Genomic DNA, 18,416 nt, shown 5'->3' with positions numbered 1-18,416 from the left:
CTTTGGAGCTTTGGAGAGCTTGTGATATCATTTCATCCACACTTGCATTTCATAGTAGCATTGTGGCATACTTTATCTTAGTTCATTTTCATGTTTTATACTAGCTCATCTAGCTTAAATATGAGGACTTGTAACACTTTCATACTTGTTAGTTTAGCTTGTATTTGATATTTATTTAGCTCGGTTTGTATTTTGCATTGCATTGCATGTTGGTTCTTGGACACTAGCATTGTTGCTCTTGTCTTTGAATCTCTCATTCTATGGTGCACCTTGTAAGGGCTACGCAACTCAACTCATTTGAGAGCCACAGTAGTTACATTTGCACCTCTTACACATCATAGATAGGGAGCTCTAAGTCACCATTCAAGGTTCCTAATCCATGGATAGAATGTCTTAGAGAAGTGTACCCTTTTTGAGTATATAGATAGCAATATCACAATTTAACTTCTTGTGGAAAAAAATCTCCTACTTATATGTCTTTTGTTTCAATTTTCTTTTATGTTGTTATCAATGTCTTCAATATAAAATACTTTAGTTGCCAATTTTCTTAGCTACGGTAATAAACACATTTAAATGAAGAATCAACAGTTCTTCTGGACATGGGTCTTCCTTAGATATACTATGTTGACATGATTTTATTTAGTATAAGATGATGCTCTTAGAATGATCCTAATTAGAAAGTAATAATCTTTAATTTCCCTCCCCTTCTGGCATAATATGGCCATCATAATAGATGGTATGTTATTTCTTGTTATTCTTATGCTTCAACATTTATGATAACATGTGTATTAAGGATTTGAGGTTTCATATAGCTATATCCAAAATGCAAGAGTGAAAGCAGTGTATGAACTTCATGTATTAGTGATGATATGTTAAGCTGTTAGGGGCAAAGAAACTTGGATCAATATGAAAGTTATGATTGTTCCTCTATCCTTTTTGATAACCCTACCTCAGGACTGATATATTCTAATATGGAAATTTTGATATTATGACAATATAATTCATTGGTATCTACTTTTCATGGATCCTTATACTAACAAAGGTGCATTACTGGTGTCTTTCTATCACGAGGTAAGGTCAGTGCTTTATTGCAGGTAAACTTGTATTAGAATTTGAGTATAATTAATTACATGTAAGCAATACTAATTGTGGATCTTAGTCAAAGCATATTGCAGGAGATAAAGCATCTCAAATATTGATAGAGTTTCAATCATCATTATAGTGGAGGCCTTTCCAATTGTACTTACTTCCTCAATTTTATGGACACCACTAATGTAAAAGAGGGAATGTCCTTCTAAGTCCTCCAAATTGTGAGACATATGTACTTTTCCACAAGTCAAAATTGTAATGTTAAGGAAGGTATGCCCTCCTCTAAGACTCCTAGACATAAAACAAATGTATCAATTTAGTATACAATCCAAAGACTTTGTTCCCCATTCTTCTTCCCCTGATGCCTGCACTTTGAATGAAATTAGAACAATATAAAATTTGAAAATTATTAATAAAAACATTACCATTTATTGATAAAATAGTTAAATTTTAAAATAATTAAACTTTTAAAAATATAAATAAATAATCTATATATATATAGATATAAAATTTAATTGATCTGGTATCTAATAATTCCTAAAATCTTGTAAAATTAGAAGTCCATGCCAACTTTTATTATTAACACTTAACCTTAGCATAATTAATAGATAGATAGAAAAAAGCCAACCCTATGAAAATGAGCCCAGACCGAAGAAGGGACACAAATTAGTTTGGTGAAATTTTGGTGACGTTGTGGAGAAAGGAAAAGAATCGAGATGCCAAAGCGGAAGACAGGGGCGAGGAAGAAGGCAGAGAAGCAGAAAGCGAGGCAGAAGGGCATAAGCGAACAGCAGTTCCACATAGAGCTGGGGAAGCATCCCTGCAATTCCCTCTACACCTGCGACTTGTGCTCGCGCGTGCAGAAAAATAGGGCCTTCTGCTACTTCTGCGCCTCCGTCACCAAAACCCCCTCTTGCGCTCACTGCGGGAAGACAAAATGCATGGCCTCCTCCTCCGACTGTCTCCTCCTCCACCCCGCGCGCAACGTTTCTGGTATTCTCATTTTCAACTTGTATCCTTTTACAATTGTAAACAGTGATAAAGAAAACATATACTAATGATAATCAAATTACATCGTGGAGGACAACCGTGATTTGATATTTTGAGCCCCGGATAGCCATTCTCAATTTTCATATAATATATGTTCGAGTGGAATGTAAAGACTACCTCATGAAAGGCATTCAACAAATTTGATAACTTCTTAAGATCATTTAGACATAAACTACGGGCTTTGCGGATTTTCAGTCTATACCTATCAAGATAACTACACCATGAGAGTGATTTTAACCTGTCACTGCTAACATTAGTTATTAATCTATAACTGAAGAAAAAGTAGAAAATATGGCTAAACGTATTAATTTGTTAGAGTAGGAATATGAGATGCCCAAGTTAAATGGTTATGAGTAAAATAAATCAGTTTGTTGTCATAACTGGGTCCATAATTGTATGTTTATCCCTTTGCTGAATAAATGCAGTGATTTTTTTAGTAATATGTAATAACACAAAAATGAACTCTTTAATAAATATGTGTGTAATTTTCTAAATGAATTCTTTTACAGTAGACAAATCTATGCACCTTTCTTTACCAAATTTCCCTTAATAAATGTTCATTTAAATTACACAAATTATTAATACACACACTTATATAAAATAAATATTAAAAAAATATGAATGGAAGTGATAACGAAATATGATATATAAATTATATACAAAAGAAGTATTATAAAAACATGAATGGAAGTGGTAACAAAATATGATATAATAAATTATATAAAAGAAATATTAAAAAAACATAAATAGAAGTGATAACAAATTATAAGAATGAGTGTAAACAACCACTGGCTGTGTGACCAAAGCCGGGACCAAAGGTTGCACCCTTGGTCAGCGACCAAGTTGTCTCGTCATAGCCGCTGCCACTCATATAGAGTGGACATAAGATCAACATACTAAAATTAGCAAGCTCCCACAAATAGCAACACTGCACAGGAATAACCCTTATTGAAAACACAAATTGGAAAATTGGAAGGATGCTCCCGCATTAGACATGTAGGGTAATTTGAGAAGTGACCCTATCACGTCTCAGTTAGTCAGAGGAAAACCAAAACGGGCAACCTCCTCCCTTGTTAGCTATGATGAATCCTCCACTGGCCTCCCTTTCCATTTGACCAGATACTCTTCATATGTTCTATTCCTTGTGCTTCTTCCAACACGACTGTCCAATATCTCCTTAATCTCCTTTGTGGTTGAATTGGCTACTCTACTGTGCTCCTGCAACTTCATCTTCATCACCTCCTTTATGATAATCTGTCAAACCTAAAATGCTAAATACTGGTGAAATATTCAGTTTAACAAGCAACTCTACTTATAGGCATTTCTAGAATCATACCTCTTCACTGGCTTGCATGGGCCTAAGTTCTTCTTTTTCAGCTTATTATACGTACCTACTAGAAATCTCTCCTTCCTCATATGAACTACGATGTCATCTCCAATCTGAAATTCCTTATACCTCATTTTCATAGCTTCCTTAGTTTTATACGGTGTATTCATCGTTGTAATGTGCTTCTGCACCTCCTCATGGATGCTCTTCAAATGTTCAACAAATCCTATGCTTTAGCACTATTTATCTCTTCTTTATCCAACTGCCTCAATTCAAAAGCATTTTTGGGATTGCTACCATATACAATTTGGAATGGTTATTTACTAGTACTTCCATTGACAAAATTATTGTATGCTATTTCTGCCTGTGGTAAAATCAGATCCCAACCTTTTGGGTTGTCTCCAACCAAACATCTTAGCGAATTCCCAAAATTTGATTCACAACTTTGGTTTGTCCATTAGTATGTCGACAATGGGATGAACTGAACTTTAAATTTGTCTTCAATTTCTTCCACAATGTACACCAAAAATACCCAACAATTTTGGTATCCTGATTAGAAACTATGCTCTTTGGTAGACCATGTAGTCTCACCATTTCTCTGAAAAACAACTCTGCCACATGAACAACATCACTAGTCTTCTTGTAGGGAATGAAATGTGTTGTCTTTGAAAACATGTCAACCACCACAAAACTGGAATCATGCCCTTGTTGTGTCCTTGGTAAACCAAGAACGGAATCTATGCTGACATCGTCCCACGACTTCTCTAGTACAGGTAATGGCTTATACAACTACGTATTTTGCTTTACTCCTTTTGCCATGTGATAAACTCTACAACTCTGTACAAATTTCTTAACATCTTGCTCAATTGTGTCCAATAATAATTCCCAACAACCAAAGCAATGGTTTTATCTCTACCAAAGTGTCCAACCAATCCTTCACTGTGCTTCTCCTAGATGAGATTCTCTCTCATAGAACTTCTGGAAATACACAACTAGCTTACTTCGAACAACATACCATCTTGGATTATGAAATTCAACCACTTTGTCCTATCAAGTGTGACATTTTCTGTACAAGCTATCCAAGATTCACCAAAACCAGGGTCCTCTGGATACAAATTCTTGAGTTCCTTGAACCCAATCACCTCAATCTACATCTTTATCAGCAAAAGTTGTTTTCTACTAAGAGCATTTGCAACTATGTTACATTTTCCACTACTGCGTTTCAAAACAAATTTATAACTCTGAAAAAACTCAACCCATTTCAAACGCTTTTGGTTCAATTTTCCTTGACTATTCAAATATTGAAAAGTTGATGATCAGTATACAAAACAAACTCTTTAGGAAGAAGATAGTGTCTTCACTTCTTCAATGCCTGAACTATAGCATAAAATTCCTGATCATAAAGATAATACTTTCTTTTGACATCATTCAACGTCTCACATGTCTGGCTCCTATTGCAGTACCAGTAGCATCACAATCTACTCAAAACACCTTTTGAAAATTTGGAAGTGCTAAAATAAGATGTTTTTGTAATTTTTTGTTTTAATAGATTAAAACTCTTATCTGCTCCTATAGTTCACTTAAACTTTTTCCTATCCTCTCATTGTTTTGTCAAGGGTCCATAAATACTGCTAAAACCTCTGATAAACTTCTTGTAAAAACTAGCAAGTCTATGAAAAGATCGTACCTTAGTTGCACACTTTGGAGTAGGCCATTCAAGGATAGCCTTCACTTTCTCCAGGTCCATTTTTAGACCTTCTGTTGAAAATAAAAATCCTAGGTACACCAACTCCTTCACAAAATTGCACTTTTTCAAATTTATTAGCAACTTTTTTTCTCTCAACTTATCAAACACTTTATGAATATGCATCAAATGCTCCTCCAATGGCTTAATAAAGATCAAAATATCATCTAGGTAAACAATGACAAACTTACCCAAAAACTCCTTCAGTACGTCATTCATGAGCTACATGAAAGTGCTCAGTGAATTGGTTAGCCCAAAAGGCATGACTAATGACTCATATAATCTTTCCCTTGTCTTGAAGGCAACTTTCCACTCATCTCCTTCTTTGATGCGAATTTGATGGTACCTATTCTTCATATCTATCTTTGTGAAATACACAACTCCACTCAAATAGTCCATAATATCATCCATCTGCGGCAATGGAATTCTGTACTTGGTTATGATCTTGTTGCTAGCCCGCAGTTATGTGCACATCCTCCATTCTTCATTCTTGTTTGGTGCTAATATTGTTGGTACAACACATGGGCTTAGACTCTCTTGAATCGACCCCTTCTGCAATAACTCGTGGACTTTTCTGTTAAACTCCTCACTTTCTGCTGGTGTCATTATGTGTGCTGCCTTATTTGGCAAATTGGCTCCTGGAATCAAGTCTATTTGATGACTAATCTTCCTTATTGGTGGGAATCCATTAGGTACATTATTAGATACAATATCTAGAAACTCTTCCAACAAATCTGCAACTTCAGCAGCTACCTCTTGTACTTTTTCCTTACCATCCTTTGTAATTACAATAAAACGCATATGTTCGCGCCTCATACCCTCTAGGAACTTCTTTCCATTAACAAAACATACTCTAGCAACACTACATACCTTTTTATCTATATCCTTGAATGGGTTCAGCTTATGTTTCACTCTATCCTTTGTCAATTTGTAGGTATTTGCGCGGCCATCATTTGCAACATGCCTGTCAAACTACCACGGCCTACCCAACAACATATGACATATGCCTATAGGTATGATATCACATGTTATATCCCAATTTTTGATCTCATTTAAAATATAGCCGTTGATGTTCACATGAAGTTAGTTGACAGTTAAATTTGTTATAATCTTGTGAAAAGGTAAGATAGTTAGTCGTTATAATTATTTATCACGAATTCATGGAATTGAATAGACAATTAGCCGTTATGATTATTTATGATTAAATAACTTGTTATGGTAATATGATTTAACTGCGGAGAATTTCCTTGTAGGAAGCATGTCGAAGGGGTGGAAGTATTGTTAGAAAAGAATTAGGCACAGGGCATCACTATCACTGAACAAATGGGTTGAGGACCTAGCGACTTGATCAACATGATACAATTGATAAAACCGCATGAGCTATTAAATAAAAAATTTAAAACATAAAATAAATTAATTAAAATATTAAAATAAAATGTACCTTAAAGATTTGATTGATCTTTCTCAATATTATTATAATATATATATCTATGTACGTACACATAGATATAAAAATGAAGTGACACCATCATATTATTTTCTTATAATAAAATGATGCCACCTCACCAATATATTTACATGCAGATATATAAATATAAACTATAATATTTTTCGAATTATAACCTTCGATCTTCTTCCATCTTTTTATTCTTTTCTTGTTTGAAACTGATTAAACACTTGGCATTCTTATTTGACAAATATTCTTATGTTACGAAAGCCAAAGAGTCTTTTTAAGACCTTTTTATATCTTGAGTTGGAGGGAGACAAAAGACGCAAGAACTCTCATTCCTGACTTTTATTTTTTTCATGGGACCCGACTATTATTTCTTTACAAGCGTCTGACATTTAGTATTCTATGCTGGACGGTTTTTCCATATGTATCGCTAGCTCCTGGCTCTTTGGTAACTGCCATAAATTACTATGCTATGGCAATCTTGTTTATGGAACTGCTCATTCTATTTTCTGTATTATGATAGTGATCACCCAGTTGTTAATCTATTTCGAAGAGAGGGAGCATTGTTCAAAGTTTTTCCGTAGACCTTCATTGTGGACATTTCCTCTGCAGCTTTCATTGGCAGAGTGTTGTTTGAATGATTGTTTTGCTGTAGGTGTTCAAAGAATGCTTGTTGTGCTATTTTTGTCTTGAGATCATCGAGAATGTTGTGTGAAGATTTCAGTTAGCATTCAGCCATCCTATTACAGTCTGCCGTACATGTTCTTTCCTTGCCGAGGATGTAAGTAGTATTTATACACTATGGATTCGCCTGCAAGCAAACCAAAGAAGAGTTGATACAAATTGTTTAGCAAGACTCCAGACAGTTCCAAATTTTTATCAGGTTATATGGTAATCATTCCCAGTTATTGTCATATACCATTGTTATTACAATTCGATTTCTATAGCAGCAAGCTGTAGATTATTCTCATTCACAACTAAATAACTCTAGGTAGTTTCTTACCAATAAGCATAACAAAGAATCTATAACATGGTATCGTAAGTTATTTTTGCCAATGGACATCAGAATCAGATGATACTTGTTACTGTAGTTAATCTTTTAAAGAATATAATCTCTCAAATCACAGCTTTTGAAATACGGGAAGTATATAATCTTTATGAATCAATTGACAGAGCCATTTGCTCCGAGATTCTGAGCACCTGGGACTCACCGGCTGTATAGCCAAGGAAAAGGGTGAAGAGGTGAGAGAAAGGAATCTGCAATAATAAGAAAAACAGAATCAGATATTATATAACAATGTTTATTATTTTAGAGGGGATCATTTAATAGCTCATGCATGATCCTGTTTATCGTATTCTCCTGTTGTCAAGTCAAGTGGTGTGATTTGATACCAGAATGCTTAGTGGATGACAAGATGTTCCAAGTCCAATTTCGGTCAGAGAGGGCCTTTCTCATTAGAAATTGTGTGGGGATAAGTTATGGTTCGAGGTTGGGTGGTTAAGCCCCTGACAATGTTTCACCTTTCCCAAAGTTGTCAGACGTACAACAAACAAAGATAAGCTATGCAATCAATTGTTTGTCGGAAACAAGTATTTTTATTTTTATGAAGTATATACAAGAAGGTAAGATTAATTGAGTTATATCCTCATTGTAGTTATTTTACACTTAGTTGCAAGAGATAGATTATTTGATGGATTGTTATTTCAGTCTTTCATTTCATGAATATTGAATATGAGCATATCTTCTAATCTTATGTTAATGCTACAATTAAGCAATCAAAAGGATACGAATGATACAATGGTATCTGGAGCCCTAAATGATACAGTGGTATTTGAAGCCCTAATTGATTTAGTGGTATCTGGAGCCCTAAATGATAAAGGGGTATTTGAAGCCCTAATTGATACAACCGTATCTAAAGTCCTAATTGATATAGCGGTATCTAAAGCTCTAATTGATTCAGTGGTATCTGATGCCCTAAATGATCCAATGGTAATCAACGCCCTAATTGATACAGTGGTATGTGATGCCCTAATTGACATAGTGGTGTTTAATGGTAATCGTCATTTGATTCTGATATAGCGGTATTTGTGGACTAACCTAGGTAGATGTTGAAGCATCCTTACAATGATTTCTTGGTTCAAATTCCATGGTATGTGGATTTTAATTTCTATAGTAAATTCATTGATGGTGTTTTAAGTTTTTAGTTAAGAAATTTTGTTTAACTGATTTTAACCGTCACTCTCTTTCATATGAATGAAATTGATTTAATGGTCTTCCTATGAAAATGAAGTAATAACCGTATTTCTTTATGTTAGTTGTAGATTTAGACCTTGAAAATGTGGTTGTTACAACATAGCACCTCATCCTGGTAGCTTCCAATCTTAAACTTCACTAAACATTACTCATTGACTGTGACCTTGTGGTCATCTTGCACCAAGGCAATATAGTATGGGCGTGGGTGTTTTTGCATCTTCAACTTTAACTTTGTGACCATCTTTTTTGATACCAGATTGTTAGTACTTCCACACATTTGCACCTTGTGTGAAACAAGCTCCTCCTTTGATTAGATTCATTCTCACCACTCAATATGACTATTTTGTTAACTAGGACTTCTCTTTCAACATCTTCAGAATGTGATGATTTGACATCTTCATCAACATACGCAACTCTGGCTTGGCCTTTAGTTCTATCAGTCCTTCCTTGGTGCTGGGGACATTTAAAGGCTTGATGACCTTCTCCACAGACGGGTAAACTTTAAGCAAACCCCTCTCAAAAAAAGATAAAAATATTGGTGAATCTTACATTATTTTGAAAAAAATTGATATCTAGTATTTAATTGTCGAATCTTATATTATTTAAATATTTTTAGAACTAAATCTTATAAAAATATGGTGATTTTAAATATTTTTAAGAACTAAATTATTAGCCAAAATTTTCTAAAATTAGCCAATTGGCGAATATTAGCCACTAAAAAATACCCTACAAGTTCACAGTGAAAACAAGTCTCACGACAACCTCTTCTTCCAGAAACTTGCCCTCTTCCTCTTTGGTCTCTATAATTCTGATCATGGAAATGATTGTTTCCACTCTGATTTTGATTTGCTATTGCTAGCCTCATCCTTCTTCTGATCATCATTTTGGCCTCCATAAGATCTTCCACCAAGTCATCTGCCATGACCTCTACCACTATTTTGTTATCGAACTTCTTGTTCAACTTTTGTATAACTCTTAGAGCAAACTGGTATGCCTCTTCAATATTGTTCATTCAAACCGCACTCAATTCCTCTTGAATGCTTGCCCTTAACCCATTAAGATAACGAACAAATTTCTCCTCATCAGCTTCTGCATGGCCGGTTCTAATGAGAACTCGGTAGAACTTTTATATATACCTTTGAACAGATCTTCCCGCTTGCTTCAACCCTTGCATTTTCTTCAACAATTCAAGCTCATAATCCGCGGGAATGAACTGTTGCTTCAATTTAGCTATTTCGCTCCAAATGAATCTCTTGCCACCAGATCTTCGCGTAACTCTTCAGTTTGGCCTTCGCAAACTTGACCCTGTCAGGATCCTCAATATCTTCACACTCAAAGTATTCTTCTAAGTCATTGATCCAATCGATTAATTCCTCTAGGTTATGATTTGCCAAAAATGTGGGAACCTCAAATTTTGGTCTTTTCCAATTTTGGAAATGGCCCTAAAAAGCTTTTCTTCTTTTGGGTTTGAAACTTCCTCTTCTTCTTGATCAATGTGTCCCCTTTCATCCTCACTCTCATCCCTTATGACAAGATTCATCCCTCTATGCATTTGTTCTTGCAATGCTTGCAATTGTCTTTGGAAGGCTCTAAAACCCTTAGGTGTAACACCTTCGGCACAATGCTCTCTTTGTGGAGGCATTCTCGCGCTTCCGCTGAAATCCTAGTGCAAACTGCCTCACAATCAACAATCTATCTGCATGCTCAACCCAACCACAGTCCTGCTGCAAATTGCTTCATAGTTGGCAATTTGTTTACATACTAAGAAACTCCTGCTTTGATACTACTTGATGAAGGCTTCTCCCTTTAATACCACAAACACACCTATAAATAGAGTAGCAAGAATTTGAGAGAACCAAAATATTGTTCTTATTATCGCCGCAATTGCGGAATTACAAAATTACAAATATGCAAACTCATATAGGCACCTTACAACAGTTTGCAAGACAGAGCAACGACAATCACCCAAAACTGCCCTAAACAACCTACGTGCCTTCCTTGTATAAGCACTTTTCACCGTGCGGGAAGGTTATAAACACTAAGCCCTAACCCTTGCCGACCAACCTCATGTTATATTATTTTATCACACTTTATTACATAGGATTGACTCAAGACAATTTACAAATTAAATTTCAGACAACCCACTTTTGGGGACCATAACTAGCAAATTGTTGGCATGTTGTGCTATTATAACCCCATTTAGGAATCCTCGGCTAAAGTTCTACAACGGTATTGCACAAGCGTTCATCTATTTGACCTTGTTTTGGAACCATTTAGGCCCTCATCATTGAACTTGAAATTTGGATAGCCAAAATTTATACTGAAAATTTGCAATAATTGCACCAATACATATGATATGGCAATAAAACTCATTTGACAGGCTGATATGTCATAAGAGGAACCTCACATATGAGATTAGAACAATTAAAGCACATAAGACCAACTTACTAAAATTAGCGAATTCCCACAAATAACCACTTTGCACAAGAATAACCCTTATTGAAAACACAAAACTGGAAAACTGGAAATATATTTGGGTAATGCAAGATTGCCCTTACACCCATGATGCTCTTGCATCACAAACCCTAGAAGAAGCCATTAGGAAGGCAAGAAAAGCTGAATCTAACAATAAGGAAAGGGCTCAGAACTTCACTTCTAGAATTTTCCATGGAAGCCAAGGAACAAGGAAGTTTTACCAAAATAAACCATGTAATTTGTGTAAGAAACAATGGAGTATTGGACATAAATGTTGTTGGCCTGATTTTTCACCCAACCAAAAATTTGAAATAAGTTGTGAAAATTAGGAGAGAATGTTTTCTGGAAATATATTTGGGTAATGCAAGATTGCCCTTACACCCATGATGCTCTTGCATCACAAACCCTAGAAGAAGCCATTAGGAAGGCAAGAAAAGCTGAATCTAACAATAAGGAAAGGGCTCAGAACTTCACTTCTAGAATTTTCCATGGAAGCCAAGGAACAAGGAAGTTTTACCAAAATAAACCATGTAATTTGTGTAAGAAACAATGGAGTATTGGACATAAATGTTGTTGGCCTGATTTTTCACCCAACCAAAAATTTGAAATAAGTTGTGAAAATTAGGAGAGAATGTTTTCTTGCTACTTAGGTTTTTTTTGAAAAATGTGTCTTCCTAATTAGAAACCCTGGAAAATAGTCATGTTTCATGATCTGATAATTGTCCATAAAATGATTTGTAAGTATGATAGGGATAAATGAAAATCTTGCTTATATACCAATATCCCTAAGTCTTTTTATTCTCTTGTCATGTTTTATTTCATATTCTTAAAGCGCCTTTAAGTTGTGATGTTGCTAAAATGTCTCAGGCGCAACATCGCTTCTCTATAATAACTAACCTTTTTGGAGGTTGTGAAGCAACGAAATGGTTTGCTAAAGGGTTATCGCAATGTTGCGGGCAGTGTCAAGCTTAAGGAAATCTTAGTCACGACGGTGTGAAGGATATAAAGCAGCAGCAATAGTTAATTTTTGAGGTTGTCATATGCTCGCATGTGGTTAAGAGAAACTTGGGGTTTTAGTTGCGAAAGCTTGGAATCGCATTATCGCAAGGTTTAGTTGCGGTTAACGTTCTGTGGTTGCGAAGAACTGTTTATCGAACTATTGCAGGTTAGCTAACATATAAGGGTTCTTAAGTCACGAATGCATGAACAGTAACCATGTAGTTAATGTTTGACTCGTCGCATCTTCGCATAGAGTTAAGGACAACCTGAGGTCTAAGCAGTTAAATGGTGAAGCATTGTGATCGCACATTTGCAAGGGTTCATGGTTGAGTTCAAGGTTAAGTTGTGAGCTTGCGAAATGGATTCAGGGCAGTTAACGTTTAATGCTATTGCAGTGTTGTAGCTTAGGCATAGCGGTTAAGAAAAGGGGTGGTGAAGCCGTGATAGCTAATGTCGCAGTCAGTAATAGTGTTAAGGGATCAATCGCGGTGAAGGTGCGATCATGATTAGTGTGCAGTGGTTCGCAACATCGAAGGTCAGTATGGTCAACAAGCACATTCAATTGCGAGACAATGATAACGGAGAAAGTAGTCAAGTTAAGGGGCTATCGCGTGGTCGCAAGGTTGACCAACGGTTTAAGGATGATAGTTGCGAAGGAGTGATTGGTGCTGTTTGCATGGTCGGGACCTTAAGGAATGAAAGGTTTGAAATAACCACGACTAGGCGAAAATGATAAGAGCACACAAAGAACATTTGTTCGCATGGTCGCAAGGCAAACTAGCGGTTAGCAAATCATGCTTCAATAATGCGAAAATGTCTGAATTAACTGCGTCGCATGGTAACAACATCTAATGTGCAGTTAGAGAAAACAACTCCGATAGTGCGAAAGCAAGGAATTGCATGGTTGCAACACTTAACTCGTGGTCAAAATAATCAGGTGCAACGATGGGAAAGGTGGTTTGTCGCAGAGTTGCTTGAGTTAAAGTGTGGTCATGAGTTAGGGTCATGAAGTCGCGAGAGGCCAACATATGGCGACAACCTGATGATGCAGTAAGAAAGGTGGCGGATCTAGCAAATCTGATGATGCCACGTTGTATGCTCCTAGAAGGCCAGTCGTAAGTTCGGAAGGGCTTGGTGTGCAGACCTGCGATGCTTCGACTATTCGTGAGGTCGAAGGTGTTAAGAAGTAGAGATATGATCTTACGTCCATTTTGTAAGATTGGGGAGCTAAGAAAAGTGAGGTTGCAATGCTACACCTGTTCGTGAGATTGTAAGATAAAGATGGAGGAGCTCCGATGCTACGAGATGTATAGTTGGGATGCAAAAGGGATGAAGTTGAGATGATGCGCTGGATCGTAAGCTCGTGTCTTCGTAAGATCGCAAGGATATAAAATGCTAAGGATGTAAAGGGGTTACGATTTTATGAAGAGCAAACCAGTGTGAGATCGTAAGGGCAAGTCATACAGCTCTTCAAAGCTATGATGCGATGCTAGGCGTAAGATCGTAAAGGTAAAAGCTAGAGCCTTCGAAGCTGCGATAAAGAAAGGTAACAACCGGTGTGTGGTCAGGAGGTGGAGACAACAGTTAAAGAGATAGCTTCCGAAGTCACGACAAAGAGTCAGTTAACTGTGCTCGTAAGATTGTAGAAGACTCAAAAGGTGCCCTTGATCGTGTGATATAGAAGGTGATTGTGAGATCATTGAAGCCAATTTCCAGGCTTACAAGAATACAAAGGGTTTTAAAGTTCAAAGTGAATCAATAGAACAAAGCATAGGTCAACACTGAACAACCAAGCGAGACGAGCATTGATAATGGAAATTTGATTTTCAGGTAAAGTGATTGAGATTTGATTTTTAGATAGAATAAGACAGTAAGAGATTAGATACTCTGAGCGGTCTGTCAAGAAAGAAATAATTGTTTTGGAAGTAGTTGTAGATATCGAGGCTTTGTTGATAGAAAGTAGTTAGAGATTTACATGATTAAAGTAGTAGAAGACAAACAAAATTAAGTTGAAAGCTCCAGCAATAAGTGCCACCTGTAAAAATTTGCAACTAATTTCTTGGTTTTGTTCGAGTGTAGAGAATGTTGTAAATGCAACTTTATAGACATATCTTGCCACTTCTCTTTCCAGTATATCTTTGACATGTGTCCTCCCATCTAAAGCTTGTTGCAATCATTCTTTTTATAAGGATTTCTAGGATGTGGAAGCGAGGGGTTCTAATTTTACTACTATGACACCGCAAGGGGTTCCAGTCTTGTTACTGTGAGACCACTTCGTTGGTTCCAATTTTTTGGATATTTTTCATTATTGTGATACCACAAGGATGGTTCCAGTTTGAAGGTTTTCCATGGCTGTGATTCCACATTTTTCAGCATTTCTCTATTATGAACAACATTGTAATTTCTTTTGAGCAAGTAGATAATATATTCATTTGTTGTGTATTTTCTGAGTTATTACATATATTTGATATATTGGATTTAAGGAAATGAATACAAAGCTTTGTTGAAAGTTTCAATCCGAACTTTGTCTCCTCTTTATGGGTTCGTAATTTTCTGTGATTAATGTACAAGGTGCATATTGTCTAGGTGCAACTTGGCTTTGAAGTTGTATGCCATTGTGTGTTTTGCTATTGGGTCAAGGACTTGAGTAAATTGCTTGATATGCATTGACAAAATTGCATGGACCATGGGAGGATTTGATAAGTATGAGTTTCATTTTGAAGACAGATGTCTATTTACAAGGTGAATGGATAGATTTGATTTCAGAGTATATATCTTGGGTATCCATGTGTATGTTGTGACTTATTTAATGTCCAATGGATAAGGGATTGATCAGCTTGGAGATTACATGTTTTTGTTGTTCATTCCTTTGTTTTTGCTGATAATCAACATCATTAATCAAAATCTTTTTCCTTTTATGTTGAAGAGTTGAAAAGAATTGCCTTCACTTAGCTTGTCAAGTTCATGGTTCATGTTATTGGCTATTTCATATCCACGATTGTTTGCATAAGCATAGAAGAATCAGGGTTTTATCTACTTTGTATGGATTCAAGTATATGTTTTTGGAAACTGGGACCATATGAATGAATCTGATGTTCACCCGCAGTCTTGCAGAGCCTGAAGTAGGAGTATAGCTTTATAGTTGGCCTCAGTGTTTGAATGGGGATGTTAAACATGGAAATCAGCTGCCCTTAGATGTATTTGTTCCTATCATTGGGTTATTAAAAAATTGTTAATTTCGGAGCCAACAAATGTCAACAGAGGGAAGAGATAATCCAAAAGAGTTTATGCTTCAAATGTAACCTTGCGAATGTGGTTATTGATGCAAAAGAGGGCAAGTAAACCAAATCGAAGAAATAAGCAAGAGGACAAAAGTTGAGGAGTTAGAGTAAGGGATCTTAGCATTCATCTCTCAAGATGAAAACATGCCTTTTTGAATTAAAAGCACTATTAAAGGGCAGGAGGTAATTGCTTTATTAGATATAGGAGCTTCTCATGATTTCATTAGCAAGCACTTGGTAGCAAAAACGAGGCTAGAAACCCAAGATTTTGAAGGCTTTAGAATAAGGTTGGCTAGCGAATCCATAGACTGTTGTACAAAAATTGTCACACAAACATAAATTACCATTGGAAGACATATAATTAAAAGAAGTTTATATGTAGCAAACATACAAAATGATATCATCTTAGGGATGCCATGGATCAATTCTCTAGGGTGTTTTATCATGGATGACAGAAACCTTGAAATATGCTTTAAGCATGAGGGGAAAGAAATAAATTTAAGAGGAATGCTTGATGGAACGCCAAAAATCATAGCACGTAATAAAATGGAGAGAATATCAAGACATGACCAAGGAGAATGGGTAGCCCGATGTATGGTCTTAGAAAAAAAATCTCACTAATGAACTAACATTCCATGTTGACTTTTGTCCCATCCTTAAGAAATATAAAGAAGTGTTTGAAGATATCCCATCAAGCCGCTCACCCAAAAGAGGTTTTGAACATGCCATAGAATTAGAGGGTGCAAAATCGATGATTACAACACCTTATAGACATCCCCATAAATATAAAGAAGAAATTGAAAAAACCATCAAAGAACTATTAGAAATGGGACAAATACAACCTCGCAGCAGTCTATTCACCCTATTAGTGGTACTTGTTAAGAAAAAAGATAAAACCATGAGAATGTGCATTGATTATAGAGCATTAAATTAGAGAACCATAAAGAAAAGATACCCTATCCCTAGAATTGATAAATTAATGGATAAATTAAATAGGGCACCCTACTTTCTAAAATTGATCTAAAAGGTCAGGATATCATCAAATTAGAATGAGAGAAGAAGACGTGCCAATGACAACATTCAAAATCCATTATGGACACTTTGGATTCTTAGTGCTTCCCTTTGGACTCACAAATGTACCGACAACTTTTCAATCTTATGTGAATCACACCTCTAGACAATAGTTACATAAGCTTCTTCTCATATTTTTTGATGGCATCTTTATTGATAACAAAACATGGGAGGAGCACCTAAAACATATTGTGGAAGTTTTGGAAAGAGAGTCACTATATGCTAAACTTTCAAAGTGTGAGTTCAAACCCTAGGAAATACTTTACCTTGGGCATAAAATCAACAGGCATAAAATCAACAAAACTAGGGTGAGTGTGGATGAGGAAAAGATCAAGGCTATCCAAGAATGGCCAAAACAAGAACCCTTACCCCACAGAGGGGTTTTGTGGAACTATGTAGTTACTATCGACAATTTGTCAAAGGTTTCTTAAAGATTACAGCCCCCCTTACAAACTTAACTAAGAAGGAAGCATTCACTTGGAATGACAAAGCACAACACGCTTTTGAGCAACTAAAATAAGTTATGAGTTCATGCCCAGTGATTGTCATATTCGATTTCTCTATGCCTTCGAGTTGCGATGTGATGCATCAAGAGAAGGAATATGAGCTGTACTAATACCCTATAGCTTTAAAAATCGGTGAACTCATAGGATTTGAGAAACATTATTCTATTTATGACAAAGAAATGTTGGCGATAATGCATGCCTTGGCAAAATTTTGTCAATATCTAATTTGTGGGAAATTCATAATAAAGTAGATCATAATAGTTTATGCTTCTTAAATCAAAATGATCTAAATAACAGATAGTAGAAGTGGGTGAGCAAAATCCAAGCCTACAATTTGACACAGGATATGTGAAAGGTGTAAATAATGGAGCAATAGATGCCTGCCTTATCAAGAGGACCCCCCATCGACACTAATTATAGTATCTCCAGCGATTTGCAAAATGAGATCATAGCAAACTATGCCAAAGATCAATTTGCAACTAAAGTGTTGGAAGGGAAGATACCTAATGAAGATTTGAGTTTCAAATGACATTGTTGTTTATAAAGGAAGGATTTACTTGACTCAAAAGTCCACAATGAAAGAGATCGTTATGAAGGAAAACCATGATAATCCATTAGCTAGTCACCTAGGATATTATAAAACATAGAAAAACATAAGAGAGAAATTCTCATGGAAGGGTTTAAGAAGGAACATAAAAAAATGTATGATATGTCAATAGAATAAGGTTGAACGCTCACACCTTGCAAGTCTATTGCAACCACTGCCTATGACAAACCGAAAATAGGAAAGCATATCTATGGATTTTATAATAGGATTGCCCAAAGTCCAAGAGAAAGACAATATCTATGTAGTGGTGGATAGACTCACAAAATTTGCCCATTTCTTCTCACTCTCTACCAAATATAAAGCATCCCAAATAGTAGAAATATTCTTTAGAGATTTTTTTTTGTCTCCATGGGTTACCACAAAATATTGTGACAGAGACAATAAATTCCTTAGTAAATTTTGACAAGATTTATATAGACTAACAAGTACTTCTGTAGTATCCCTAACTGGATACTTTATTAAAATCTTGAACAAAATCTCAATTTTTTTAAAAACAAATATATATATATATATATATATATATATATATATATATATATATATATATGTATGTATGTATG

General features: G+C 35.7%; 1 protein-coding gene across 3 annotated transcripts in view; it reads left to right on the top strand.

Annotated features, from left to right (window-relative positions):
* The first annotated feature begins 1,750 nt into the window (after nucleotides 1–1,750).
* The window catches only part of LOC149578438 (uncharacterized), a 52,193-nt gene continuing 35,527 nt past the window's right edge, over nucleotides 1,751–18,416 (top strand). For all 3 annotated transcript variants that reach the window (XM_089829099.1, XM_089829104.1, XM_089829107.1), the window contains exon 1: nucleotides 1,751–2,082. In XM_089829099.1, the coding sequence (XP_089685225.1) occupies nucleotides 1,806–2,082 (277 nt within the window). In that variant the 5' untranslated portion in view covers nucleotides 1,751–1,805. The remainder of the gene's footprint in view (nucleotides 2,083–18,416) is intronic.

This window comes from Cupressus sempervirens, chromosome 1, assembly GCF_028749045.1.
Source record: "Cupressus sempervirens isolate cs-2001-9-10 chromosome 1, ASM2874904v1, whole genome shotgun sequence".
NCBI lineage: Eukaryota > Viridiplantae > Streptophyta > Pinopsida > Cupressales > Cupressaceae > Cupressus > Cupressus sempervirens.
Note: the sequence above shows the minus strand (reverse complement) of the source record. Positions and strands in the feature narration are given on the sequence as shown.